This window comes from Crocuta crocuta, unplaced genomic scaffold (assembly GCF_008692635.1).
Source record: "Crocuta crocuta isolate KB4526 unplaced genomic scaffold, BGI_CrCroc_1.0 scaffold126, whole genome shotgun sequence".
In the NCBI taxonomy this organism is placed as follows: Eukaryota; Metazoa; Chordata; class Mammalia; order Carnivora; family Hyaenidae; genus Crocuta; species Crocuta crocuta.
The window spans coordinates 2,535,974-2,548,657 of NW_027531000.1; the positions used below are offsets into that span (position 1 = coordinate 2,535,974).

Genomic DNA, 12,684 nt, shown 5'->3' on the forward strand with positions numbered 1-12,684 from the left:
CCCCCCCCTCCCCCCCCCCTTTTTCTTTCCTCTCAAAAAAAAAAAAAAAAAAAAAAAAAAAGGCAGGTGCAAAAAGCTGCCAATTTATATTTGCTATTTCAAGAAAAGAAGCCATTCCAACCTGACCCAGGTAACACGCAAAAAGGCAGTCCTGAGAACACATTTTTGTTAAAGTTCACTTGTTCACATACTTCACACATAACAAGGTACTGTTATTTCCACCAAGTACACAGAGTACTGAGTGACGCTGTGGATAAACAGGTACAGAATGATCTTTTGTGATCTGAATTCGTCTTCTACAGTATGCGCAAGCTCACACAAGTACAACCATGTACTAGGCAGCAGGGACCTAACTCTAAGGCAGTTACTTAACCTTAGCACATAAGAGGCCAGATAATTCTTGATTGTCGCTGTATATATGCACATGATAACATCATGATCAGCATCCCTGGCCTCAACCCACTAGATGCCAGTAGCACCTCCTCCCCCAGTATATAATCCAAAGTATTTCCAGACATCATAAAATATCCCTAGGATGGCCAAAATCACCTCTGGTTAAGAAACACTGATCTTTGGGGGTGCCTGGGTGGCTCAGTCAGTTAAGGGTCTGACTCTAAGTTTGAGCCTCACAACAGGCTCTGCGCCAACAGTGCAGAGCTTGCTTCAGATTCTCTCTCCTCCCCACCCCTCCCCCACTTGCTGTCATTCACTCCACTGCCGCTGGGAAAAACTCAGAAACCCACTTTGTCTTTTAGTTGGTACCAAGAACATACCCAGTCACAAAACCTTGTGAAATCACATCTTGGAGACAGACTCTGTACCTTAGCACACAGCCCATAAAGCCATGCAAGTTGTCTGCAACATGGAATTCTAGGACTTAACTAAGCGATCTGTGACATCTTGGAAAACAAACTAGGGCATCAGAAGAAGGAAAAATAATAGCTGCCTCCCATCTCTCAGCTTTTATCAGTCTTTTTTAAATCCAATGCTTAGGAAGCATTCACTTTGATGAAATAAATGAAGCTTTGCCATAGTACACATTTATCTCGTTTTATCATAAACCATTCAGCATTATCTCTGTAGAGTGGTATTTTGATAAAGGTGGAGAATACAGGTCCTGTCATTAAACAGCATCCATATATTACGTGGCAGTTGAAGATCCAAATGGAAACATGCCTACCAGCACATAATTGTCTACTGTAGGGCCCAAATCCCAGATGTGCAGGACAGACACATTTCAATGACACAGGATTTTATAAGTTAATTATAACCAAGAAAAAAAACTTGGAGAGAAAAAAAAAAAAAGCTAATTTTTCTCCCATTTTAACTAATAAAAGCAATGGAAACACAAGACAAGTATCTGTGCTGTAGATTAACAGAAATGAATAAGGAGATTCCACTTTCAATGTCAACATTAATTAGTGCCCCGCTCCAATGTCTTCTTGCTTTTAATTTAAATGTAAATTCAAGTGAATTTTATATTTTAGATCCTCTCCACATTCTTATTGACAAATAAGAAAAGAGGAACAGATCAGCAGAGACTAGGTCTTCCCACAAACCGACTAACAGCATGATACTGCATAATTATTATGGGATAAAGATTATTATGGTATAAAGCTAAAAAGCCCTAATGGAAACATTCAGATAAGGAATAGAAGATCAGAAGGATATGAAAACAGATACCATCCTAACTAAAGCCTAAACTACAACTTCCAACACCTCCTCTGTGACTTCGATCCAATACACATTGATTGAACACTGACAGTTTGCCAGGCTATGCTAGGTGCGGCGACACAAATATTAACACACATTCATAATTCTATCCTTCAGAATGTGGTTATTTTCTGGCTACAAATGTATTCATGAGTTACATATGTACACAAAGCTGATCCTGCGGTGTCCAATAGGAAAGCTTCTAGTTACAAGTTCCATTTAAATTTAAATCCATACCAGTCACATCTCAAATGCTCAACAGCCACATGTGGTTAGTGGTTCCCAATCTTCATGGACATAAATGCAACCACACATGTAGCTAAGAGATATAAAGAATATGTACATTATCACAGAACATTCTACTGTACATCAGACACCACATAATTGATCTCTATCACTTACTGATCCTATGACAGTAAGGAAATCATTTAATTAGCCTGTGAGTCTGTTGGTCTTGACACAGACACAACTAAAATGTCCTTCGGTAGAGGAAGAGGTACACAAATTATAACCCAGCCATACAATGGAACGCTAATGGAGCAAGTAAAAATAACAAGTCAGTTTGTACTAGCACACAAAGATCTCTGCAACATAATATTGGTAACAGGTTGGATTAAGAAATATACAGTGTGATACCATTTGGGTAAAACACATTTATACTGCAATGTACCACATTTTCTTGAGAACTATCTCAAATATACAAATAGGCCAAAAAAATTAATAGACCAAACACATAAATGCAGTTATTCTTACAGTGGTGGCCAAAGGGGATTTGGCCCAAATAATATATATAAAAAGTAAAGCAAGCTACTGCAGAGTAAGGTATTAATATTTTCTTTATTAAGGGAAAGATACTAAATATGATTGCCACCCCATCTGTATTTTCGGGATCCCGATAAAAATGCTTTGAGATAAATGTAGAAGACTTCTTAAATCTAAAGATTCTATGCTGGATAGAATGTAGAGTTTATGTTATAATTCAAAATTCTCGAGGAAGTTTACAATCCACACAGCAAACAAACACATTCATTTGAAAATAATCTGTGATTCCTGAATATGATTATGTTCTCCACTGTGCCCAAGTCACTCATGCACCAGCCAGTGCGAGGGTAAGTAGAAAGAAGTAAGAAAGACAGTTGTCATCTTCAAGCAACCTGCTGACTAATGGAAAGGCACACATTCAGACAGATCTGAAAACAGGATACATGTCATGAACGGGATGTACAGGGAGATACAGGAAATATGGACACAGAGGAGGAATTAAATAGACAAAATGTGTGTTGTGGGGCAGAAGGCAGTGCCCCAGGCCAGGATATAGGTACAAGTGCAGGAGAAAAGGGAACGTAAAGTGGGGCACCTGGGGCTTCAGTCGGTTAAGTGTCCGACTTTGGCTCAGTTCATGATCTCATGATCTCACAGTTTTTGAGTTTGAGCCCTGCTCTCTGCTGTCAGCGCAAAATGCACTTCGGATCCTCTGTTTTCTGCTCTCCCTGTCCCTTCCCCCACCCCACACTCTCTCTCTCTCTAAAAAATAAAAAGGGAGCATAAAGGACCCCACTTAGATGTGAGTAGTGTAGTTGAAAGAGAGGAAGGAGACACAGCCAGAATATGCCAGGCTTCAGAAGCCAGGAGAAAGAAGAACTTAGCAAATTTCTTTTAAATGTCTTTTTTTTTTAATGTTAAATATCTTCCTTTATAGATTACAATCCTTTGTCTGTTATCCCCAAATCCAAAAAGCTCTGAAAATGGACAGGAGTTCTGTACAATGGCAACAAAACCTGATTTGAATTAACATGAGGCTGGTCATCGTGCCCTCTCCTGTTCTGCACGAACATTCTATATACTGCACTGAAGACATACTGGCATCTCTAAGTACGGGGTACAACCGGAAAAGACAGTAGATTCGTTAGGTAACAGATGCTTATGTACTATGCTGCCTTTAAAAAATCTGAATTCAGCCACGCATTTGGCCCCAGGGTTTCTGTGAAGAACTGTAGATGGTAAGTTGGCCATATTTACTTTCCAGCTTTAACTGTCACTGAGATCATGCTGATGCACAATCCTAGTGACCATCCAGGCCATAAATTTGTGCCTGTGTTTGATAGGGGAGGTGAGATATGGGAAAGTCAATTATTATTCTGGATTGTGTGATTCTGGAGTAAAGAATGCATATATGCATTTTAATGGCTGACCTTTAGACCTGCATCAAGACTGGAAGCCTTCACTTTCAGGGAGTTTTCGTGCCAGTATAGAGCAAGTACTATGAGGCTTAACCTCATGAATCCGTTCCCCTGGGGAATGACACTTGTTTCTAACAAGGTGTCTGCTAGAAGCAGCCAGGGGCATCAAAAGAAATCATTCATTCATTTTTTTTTTTTTTTTAAATTCATTGGCACAGCACTCTGCTAAGGGATTTGGAGACAAAAAGTAAATGACATGTGATTCCAAACTTTTCTCAGGGAAGATGCTCCAGAGAAAATATTTTATAAATGTTTGTTAAAATAGTCAAGTACATATAAAGAGAACAGAAGTCTGTAACATTAAACATGAGGTGAGAAAATCAGGCTGCTAATTGCTTCGGAATTGAGAGCTTGAGATCAGGGAGAAAATTCTGTCTAGTGAGACAACGGTTTTGATGCATATGATTTGGACAGACAGTTAGGCAAGAAAAAACTCAAAGCCTATCTCCCTGATTGTCTAGTAACAGAACTCCCCACTGGTACCGCTTGAGAAATATCATTAACCACTTCCCTTATCCACCAAATAATTTGTGGAGTTACAATTATGTTCATTTTTACAGCAGCACTAATCCAGAATCAGCCTCGTATTCCTTGAGTTGAAAGGACAGTAAAGCAAGGAGGTTCTTGGTAGTTTGAGGCACCTTTTGCAAGACTGGAGAAAACGGACTGGAAAGGTCTTACCTTCAACACAAGAAGGCTGAGCCCGAGTGGTGCCAGCCACCTGTCCGGGGAAGCAGGAACACTTGACGGTTTGCGATCGCTCTTCTATGCGGTTCTTATTACAGCACCGGTGTACAGCAACCACCTCACAGGTCCCCTGCTTGATTTGGTGGTGACCTGATGGATAAAAGGGGGAGAAAGACAGACCCAGTGCTGTGAGGGAAAAATCAAAGTACCACACAGATGAATGATGCTATGACTCCATTTTCTAACTTCCTGTTCCAAGCTTATGAATCTCTGTAACTTTTCCCTTTGATGTAATTTAAATATATATAAAGGTGGTACGAATAGTGTTGGGGGGGGAACAAAATCTCCTGAGAACCCAGGAACTTCAGCTCCTCCTATCACAACCACAGCTACATTACGTTATTTACATGGCAAAAGAGATGTTGTACATATAATTTAAAATCACTAACTGGTTAGGGGAACCTGGGTAGTGCAGTCAATTAAGTGTCCAACCCTTGATCTTGGCTCAAGTCATGATCCTGCGGTTGGGAAGTTCAACCCATGCGTGCTCTCTCCTCTCTCTCTGTCTCAAAAATAAATAAACATAAAAGGAAATGCGTTTATATTTTATAATTAAGTCTGGACCTTCCATCAATTATAAATATGGTTATATCTACCTTATAAGAATTCTATAATTTTCTTTTGAGTCTAGTAATTACATGAAAGGACTTTCCTTGTATCTGACATTTTAATATTCAACAACAGACCTGTCCATATTCTACTGTCTACCAACATTTGCTTATCAGTTAAATCTGTTTTTTATTCTTCTAATAAATGTTCAAGAGGCTATCTAAAAAAAAAAATTTTTTTTTTTAAATCACTAACTGGTTGATCTTAAGAGGAGGAAAATTTCCTTGACTGTCCAGATAGAACTAATGTTATCACATGAACCCTTGAAGGCAAACAGATGAAGCAGAAGGGGAAAGCTGATTGGAAACAAACACTCAAAGCACCACTGCCGGCTTAAAGATGGAGCGATCAAAAGGCAAGGAAATGGTGGCTTCAGTCCTACAACCACAAGGAATGGAGTTCAGCCAACAAACTGAATACTTGTGGAAGCAGATTCTTCTTCACAGCCCCCACAAGGAATGCAGTCCTGCTAGTAGCTTGATTTTAACCCAGAGGCCAGACTCTGAGCAGAGAAACCAGCTACTGTGCCAGACTTTTGACTTACAGAAACAACCTCCTAAACTTGTGGTCGCTTGTCACAGCCGCAATAGCATAATAATGTAAGACCTTATATGCAGGTTCACTATTGTTAACATGCGACTCTATATGCCTTGTCATTCACTCTCTTTCATGTATCTTTCTGCACCATTTGAGAGTCAGTCGCAGACATGATACCCCTTTACCCTTAAATAACACCTCGTGTGTGTTTCCTAAGAACAAAGACATTGTCTTACATAATTATCAAAATCAGGACATTTGACACTGATAAAATATTATTACATAATGCTGTTATATAATCTACAGGTTTGCCAGTTGTTCTAATAATGTGCTTTAGAGACATTATCCCCTTTGTTCAGGATCTAGCCCAGGGATCTGTGATGTGTTTAGTTGTCACATTTCTTTAGCCTTCTTTAATCAGCTAGTACTTTTCAGCCTTTATCTTTCTTCACCTTGACATTTTTATTTTATTTTTGTTTTTGTTTTATTTATCTCTAGGAGACAGAGAGAGACAGCGTGAGCAGGGGAGGGTCAGAGAGAGAGGGAGTCACAGACTGAAACAGGCTCCAGGCTCTGAGCTGTCAGTCAGCACAGAGCCCGACGCGGGGCCCGAACCCACAAACCGCGAGATCATGACCTAAGCGAAAGTCGGATGCTCAACCGACTAAGCCACCCAGGTGCCCCAAACTTGACATTTTTAAAGAATACATGCCAGTTACTTTGTAGACTGTCCCTCAGTGGTTCCTATGGCCCTGGTCAAGGCTTCAAAGACTCCAACCCCAGCCAACAGATTAAGTGCCATCAGACAACCTTGGAGCAAGACTACCCAGTTAAGACACTCCCAGATTTCTGATGATGAAAGAAGAGACTGTAGGAAATAATATTTGTAGATTGTTTTATGCTTCTAAGGTTTAGGCTAATTTGTTACACAGCAATAGATAACTAATACCACTGCTCTGATAAAAAACAACGTAAAGATTTTAGAGACAATGGTTAGAAGTCATTAATAAAAGTCAACCTTTTCAAGCACCCTTGAGCACTCTCAATTTTCACATGTATGATTTACATATAAATTGTTCTGTGAATTACAAGCAATCTCATCTACTCATTAAAACAGGCTTCCCCAAAGATTACCAGGGACTAATGCTTTGCTTGGTTTCTGTTGTTTGGTATGGGGGCTTCAAATCACAAAACTAGTTTAAAAACTGAATTATGAAATATTTTTAATAGAGTTAGCCCTTCCACAAAACAACCTATTATTCTGAAGATTTTCTCACCCTTCCTCTGCCGTACTGTGTTAACTGTTGGTGGAAGCAAACTTCAAACGCTGGCAAGAACAAATACTAAGAGAAAGTTTCATTTGTAAAACACATAAAATCAGATCCAGTTCCCAGAGAATCAAACCACCATCATGAGAGAAAGTTTTCAATCTATTACAGAAGAAAGCATTAGGAAGTGATTAAAACTATAAACCTAATTAAATGTATAAACACGAATGCTGATTTCCCATAGGTTGTTGTACACAATTGTAAAAATTAAATAAAAAACAAATCATAATTACGATGCTGGGAAACTAGCATGGGAATTTAGTGCTGCGTCAGCAGAAAAGTGAGGCCTTCAAAGAGTTGGTGAGGAGCTCGTTTCTCTGGTTTCCAACTGCAAGCAAATGCCGTCGGGTCAAACATTCCCTGAATGGCTAGCCATGTGGGGGGGGGGGGGCAGGGTGAATTCATCCTCAGTCCTCCGAGAGTGTGTTCCTCTCCCCGATGGCCACTGTTGCCGTTTGCCCAGCTGCCACAAGAAATTACCACAGTCTGGGTGGCTTAAACAACAGATCAAGGTGTTGGCCAATGCAGTTCCCAGTAAGAGCTTTCCTTCTGGCTTGCAGCACCCAGCGGCATTCTCATGGTAAAGATGGAGTACTCTACTGTCTCTTCTTTCCCCTCGCCCCCATAAAAACACCAACTCTCCATTATGACTTCATTTAACCTTTACTACCTCCTCACAGACTCTGTCTCCAAATATAGTCACATTTGGGCGTTAGCTCTTCAACATATAAATTGGGTAGGAGGGGGGCGCCCGGGTGGCTTAGTCGGTTAAGCGTCCGACTTTCGCTCAGGTCATGATCTCGCGGTTCGTGGGTTCGAGCCCCGCGTCGGGCTCTGCGCTGACTGCCAGCTCGGAGCCTGGAGCCTGTTTCAGTCTGTGACTCCCTCTCTCTCTGACCCTCCCCTGCTCACGCTGTCTCCCTCTCTCTCTCTCTCTCTCTCTCTCCTAGAAATAAATAAAAAACATTAAAAAAAAATAAATTGGGTAGGAGGGACACAAATATTCCATTTATATAACAGCCATCATGCGTTAATTAGATGTTTTTATTTATTTTAAGAGAGAGAGAGAGAGAGAGAGAGAGCATGAGCAGGGGAGGGGAGGAAAGAGAATCCCAAGCAGGGTCTGCTCTGTCAGTGCAGAGTCCCATGCAGGGCTCGATCTCACAAACTGTGAGATCATGACCTAAGACAATATCAAGAGTCGGAGGCTTAAATGACTGAGCCACGCAGGGGTCCCACATTAATTCGATTTTAAATGACTCTAGAGAGTCATGAAGACAGCACTAAACCTCCTTAGGAAAATAAAAGAAATGTGTTTTAGCAACTTAAAATAGTTGAAGAGTGATTTGGACATTTACTAATATTATAGTTGCTTAGAATTTTGCTGCTATGTAGATAAGCATCCACAAATGCAAATAGATTTTTTTTTTCCTTCTCAAAATTGTCTCTGAATAATCAGCTTGCTGGTCTAGAATTGTATTCACTTATATAGAACACTGACTACTGTACTTCATTGCTTTTTAAGATACATATTTTTCTCATCTTTAAACAGTTCAGGAGCTATGATGACTGATAGCATCTTATCACTGTAATTGGCAATGCTTTTCTTTCTTAGAAATACACAAAATAGCAGTCTGTCTCACAATTGATGGCCTCTTAGATTTGATAAAATAGGGTAGTTTTCAGGCTCTGTTTTAAATTCCTTACAAATACTTTCCTATGTAATCTTATAAAAATGCTATGATGTAGGTACTATTTTTATTCCTTTTGTACATTTAACAAAATGTACAGACATTAATTTGCCCAAGGTCACACAACTAGAAATTGACAAAAGGAGAGATGTAAACTCAGGCAGTCTCTAGACTAGGATGCAGGGGAGAGGTAGTAGCTGCAGTAACTACTATTTCACCAAGTGGAGCCAAAATGGCTTCTCCACCTCAGCAAATCAGTCACAAGACATGGCTCAGTTTCCCACTGGAAACATCTGCCCACCATGACAACAGTGTTTGTGGGACTCTGTACAGACACTCCTTCTAATCATCTGTGTACTGGTAACACTGGACTGTGGTCTTTGAATAAGAATTTGCCTTCTTTCTTTGTAGTCTACAGATTCTGGCGGAGGTGCTAAGTATTCAGAAACAAGTACTTAAAAGGGCTCAAGGAATGACAGCAAAGGACAAGGATCCATTGTGAGCTGCTATGCACAGAAATCAGATTGTACTTACTTGAGCAGTTCATCTTGTATATACACATATTTATTATAAGAAACTGACTCACATGATTATGGAAGCTGAATATTCCTAAGATCTTCAGGGTAGGTCAGTAAGATGGAGGCTCCAGGAAGCCAAAAGTTCCGTTCAAGTCTGAGTCCAAAGGCTTGAGACCCAAGAGAACCAGTGATGGTATTCCAACTCAAAGACTGGAAGGCTCAAAACTCAGCAAGAGCTGATGTTTCAGCTTGCAAAGGCAGGGTAAGATATGTCTCAATCCAAAGTCAGGAATAATTCTCTCTTACTCAGGGGAGAGGGGAGAGAGATCAGCCTTTTTGTCTACTCAGGCCTTCAACTGATTGGATGAGGCCCACCCACATTAAATCCTTACTCAGTCTATCAGTTCAAATGCAAAACTCATCCAAAACACCCTCAAAGAAACACACAAAGTGTGACTAAGTACTGGGTATCCCAGGGCCCAGTCAACTTGTTATAGAAAATTAACCACCATAAACAGACAACTATGTAGTGTAGTCCTGTTACGTGGGGGAAACATTAAAGCTTTTAAAACAGACAAGAAATTTTCTTGTTTGTGCATGACATGATGTACAATGCCTTGTACAAGAATATTAGTACCAAACAGTGGCCACTGCCAGTAAATTCACTTACTTAAAGATACATCTCCCTCTTCCGCAACAGGGAACAGTTTGGTTGGGGATCCATCTTGAAAACTAAATTAAATATGCATATGTAAGAGAGGTTGCAGCTGAAATTTTCCATATGGGATTTACTTTACTGTTTCAAGGTATGATCTGAGAAAGATAAGACTAAGTTATCCAGGAGTACAGCTGCTTTCTGAAGGAAAACTGGCCAAAGAAAAAACAAAACACTATCCTCTTGATGCTGTCTCTTAACCCCTGTGAGCTGCTGGGTCACTTCACTGCCAGTTTTGTCTGGGTAGGTAGAAGGGAGGATATTTATTTCGATTTATTTAGCCAACATTTGGATACAGCATGCTATGGACAAGACACTGTTCTCAGTGCTCTAGAAGACCTATCTTCTAAGTGGGGAAACTTGACATTGTTCCTTGACGCCTTTCCACACTTTTGACCTTGCAATTAGGTGGCATACTTTCTTTCCAAAAACAAAACAAAACAAAAAAGATATAAAAAGATATTAGCAAGACTATAAAATATAGGAAATTTAGTTCTTCATTCACCTGAAGTTAATGTGGACATCATCCAAAGTATTAGGATCATTCTGAAAACATTAATTTATTACAATGCAATTGCTATAGACCACAGATTAAATTTATCAGAAGAGTAAACTGTTTAAATGCTTTTTTCCCCTTATTAACTATGCTTTTTAGAGATGTTGCAAACAACAAAGGAAATGCCCATTTGTCTCAATGCAGTGAAGGCTCTTCCATTTTTAAAGAGATAAAATACAAAACTTCATTGCAAATGAAGTTTTAAAATATTCTGTTTAGCCCCCTTCTGTTCTTTGGCTGAAACTACTTGAAAGATGATCGAGAGACAGGAGGCATCAGATTAGGGTGACTTGCCTCCTGCTATTATTTCCCTTGGATCCTTTTCTTTTTGTTCAAATCCCTTTCCCCCCTTCCTTCTCCTGCCCAGCACAAGAATATACACCCTTAAAAGAAAGCCTCACACTCCAGTGATCTTCTTAGAAGGCATTTATTTGATTTGAGTGTGGTTTCCTCTATGGCATTCTCAGCCTTTCTCTCCATGAAAGCACCACAGAGGAAAGAGAATGCTGAAAAGAATTCATGAAATGAGAGCAGTGAGGCAGTGGCTAGTCACTGCCTTTGGAAAACATGCCTAGTATTCCTGGTTGTGGTTCNAAAAAGGGCTATCCTAGTACCGATGTAAAACTATGGTAGCCATGGGACTCGCTGGACAAGCTTGGTAACATACTTGTGGTGACAAGGATCTTCTGAGCCCTGAGCCCATACTAGGCACCAGGCCTCCTGCAGACAATGACTGTAGAGCAATAAAAAAGAGACTTGGCCTCTGGTCTCAAGAAGTGGAGAGACCAAAGAAAATATCTCAAAAAACTCCCAAGGAGGAGATGGTCTTCTCCTCAACTTCTGGTAACCACAGAGCAGGCCACAGCCTTACAGTCAGAACTGCTGAGCTAGCGTGCCATCTTGCAGACTCGGGTAATTCCACAGAGACACTCACTCTCCTCAGACACAAAGAGTTTATTATCTACCTCACATGATGGTTATGCATTTTAAAGTGCTTAATGAACATACTAAGCTAGTTGAAAAACCGTGGATGTTGAATAAATGACTTGTTTTTTGTTGACACGTTTATTCAATAAATATTTGTTGAGCATGTACTCCATGCCAGCACACGGAAACAATGCTGAAGAAAACAGGCCCCCAAATATTCTCTTCCTCAAGGACTTCTCATATTTTAGTGATGAAAGAAACGCAAAGCAGGAAAGATACAATTTAAAGTAGGGAGGGCCTCAGAAACTAACACTGGAGTGAGAAATTAAAGCAGTAAGAGAGTAAGTCCTGAAGGCATCAGTGGAAAAGAGGCCCTTATAGGTAGAGCTATGTGAGAGAAGGAAAAATTAATAGTAGATGCCAGAAAGATAATGGAGGGTGAATGGGCAGATTACAGAGGGCCTCCTGGGCTTGAGCTTTTACTTACAGTGAGGTGGGAAGTCCCTAAAAATTATGAACTTTGAATGACCTGATCTGACATATATTTTTAAAAGGTCTACTATGATCAGGGCAGACTGAAGAAGAGCAAGGATGAAAGCAGGGACATAGCACCTGCCACAGTAATCCAAGGAGAGGTGATAATAGCTTGGACCGTCCTATCAGTCAAAACGGTAAGAAAGTGTTGGGTTCTGGATTGATTTAGAAAGTAAAAGTGACAAGATTTGTTGATGGCTTAAACTGAAGATGTGAGAGGGAGACAGGAGTCAATGCTGACTCCAAAATTATAGACCTGAACAATAAGAAAGGTGGGGTTGTCCCTTAAATAAATGAGTGAGAAACTAGGAGCTTGGTTGTTAAGTTTTAGATACCAATTAGATATTTAAATGAGAAGGGTCAAATAGGCAGTAAGACATGTGACTCTGGAATTCAAGACAGAAGTCTGGTTTTCAGATGGATAGTTACTTACCATTGGAATATAAGATGGTATTTAAAGTCATAGCATACTGGATACAATTGCTGAAAGATTAATTGTAGGCAGGGGACCCCCCAAAAAATTGTTTATATGCTGAGTTTGGGAGAAGAGAAAAATAAGCCAGTGGCCT

At 40.1% G+C, this 12,684-nt stretch overlaps 1 protein-coding gene and 1 long non-coding RNA gene across 2 annotated transcripts in view; one reads left to right on the forward strand and one right to left on the reverse strand.

Moving 5' to 3' along the window:
* The window catches only part of LOC144236937 (uncharacterized), a 101,799-nt gene that overhangs the window by 77,618 nt on the left and 11,497 nt on the right, over positions 1-12,684 (forward strand). The window contains exon 5 of the long non-coding RNA XR_013336700.1: positions 12,136-12,252. This is a non-coding gene — a long non-coding RNA (uncharacterized LOC144236937). The remainder of the gene's footprint in view (positions 1-12,135; positions 12,253-12,684) is intronic.
* The window catches only part of TAFA4 (TAFA chemokine like family member 4), a 168,591-nt gene that overhangs the window by 13,990 nt on the left and 141,917 nt on the right, over positions 1-12,684 (reverse strand). Inside the window, exon 4 of the mRNA XM_077770588.1 lies at positions 4,635-4,790. Coding sequence (XP_077626714.1) covers positions 4,635-4,790 — 156 coding nt within the window. The remainder of the gene's footprint in view (positions 1-4,634; positions 4,791-12,684) is intronic.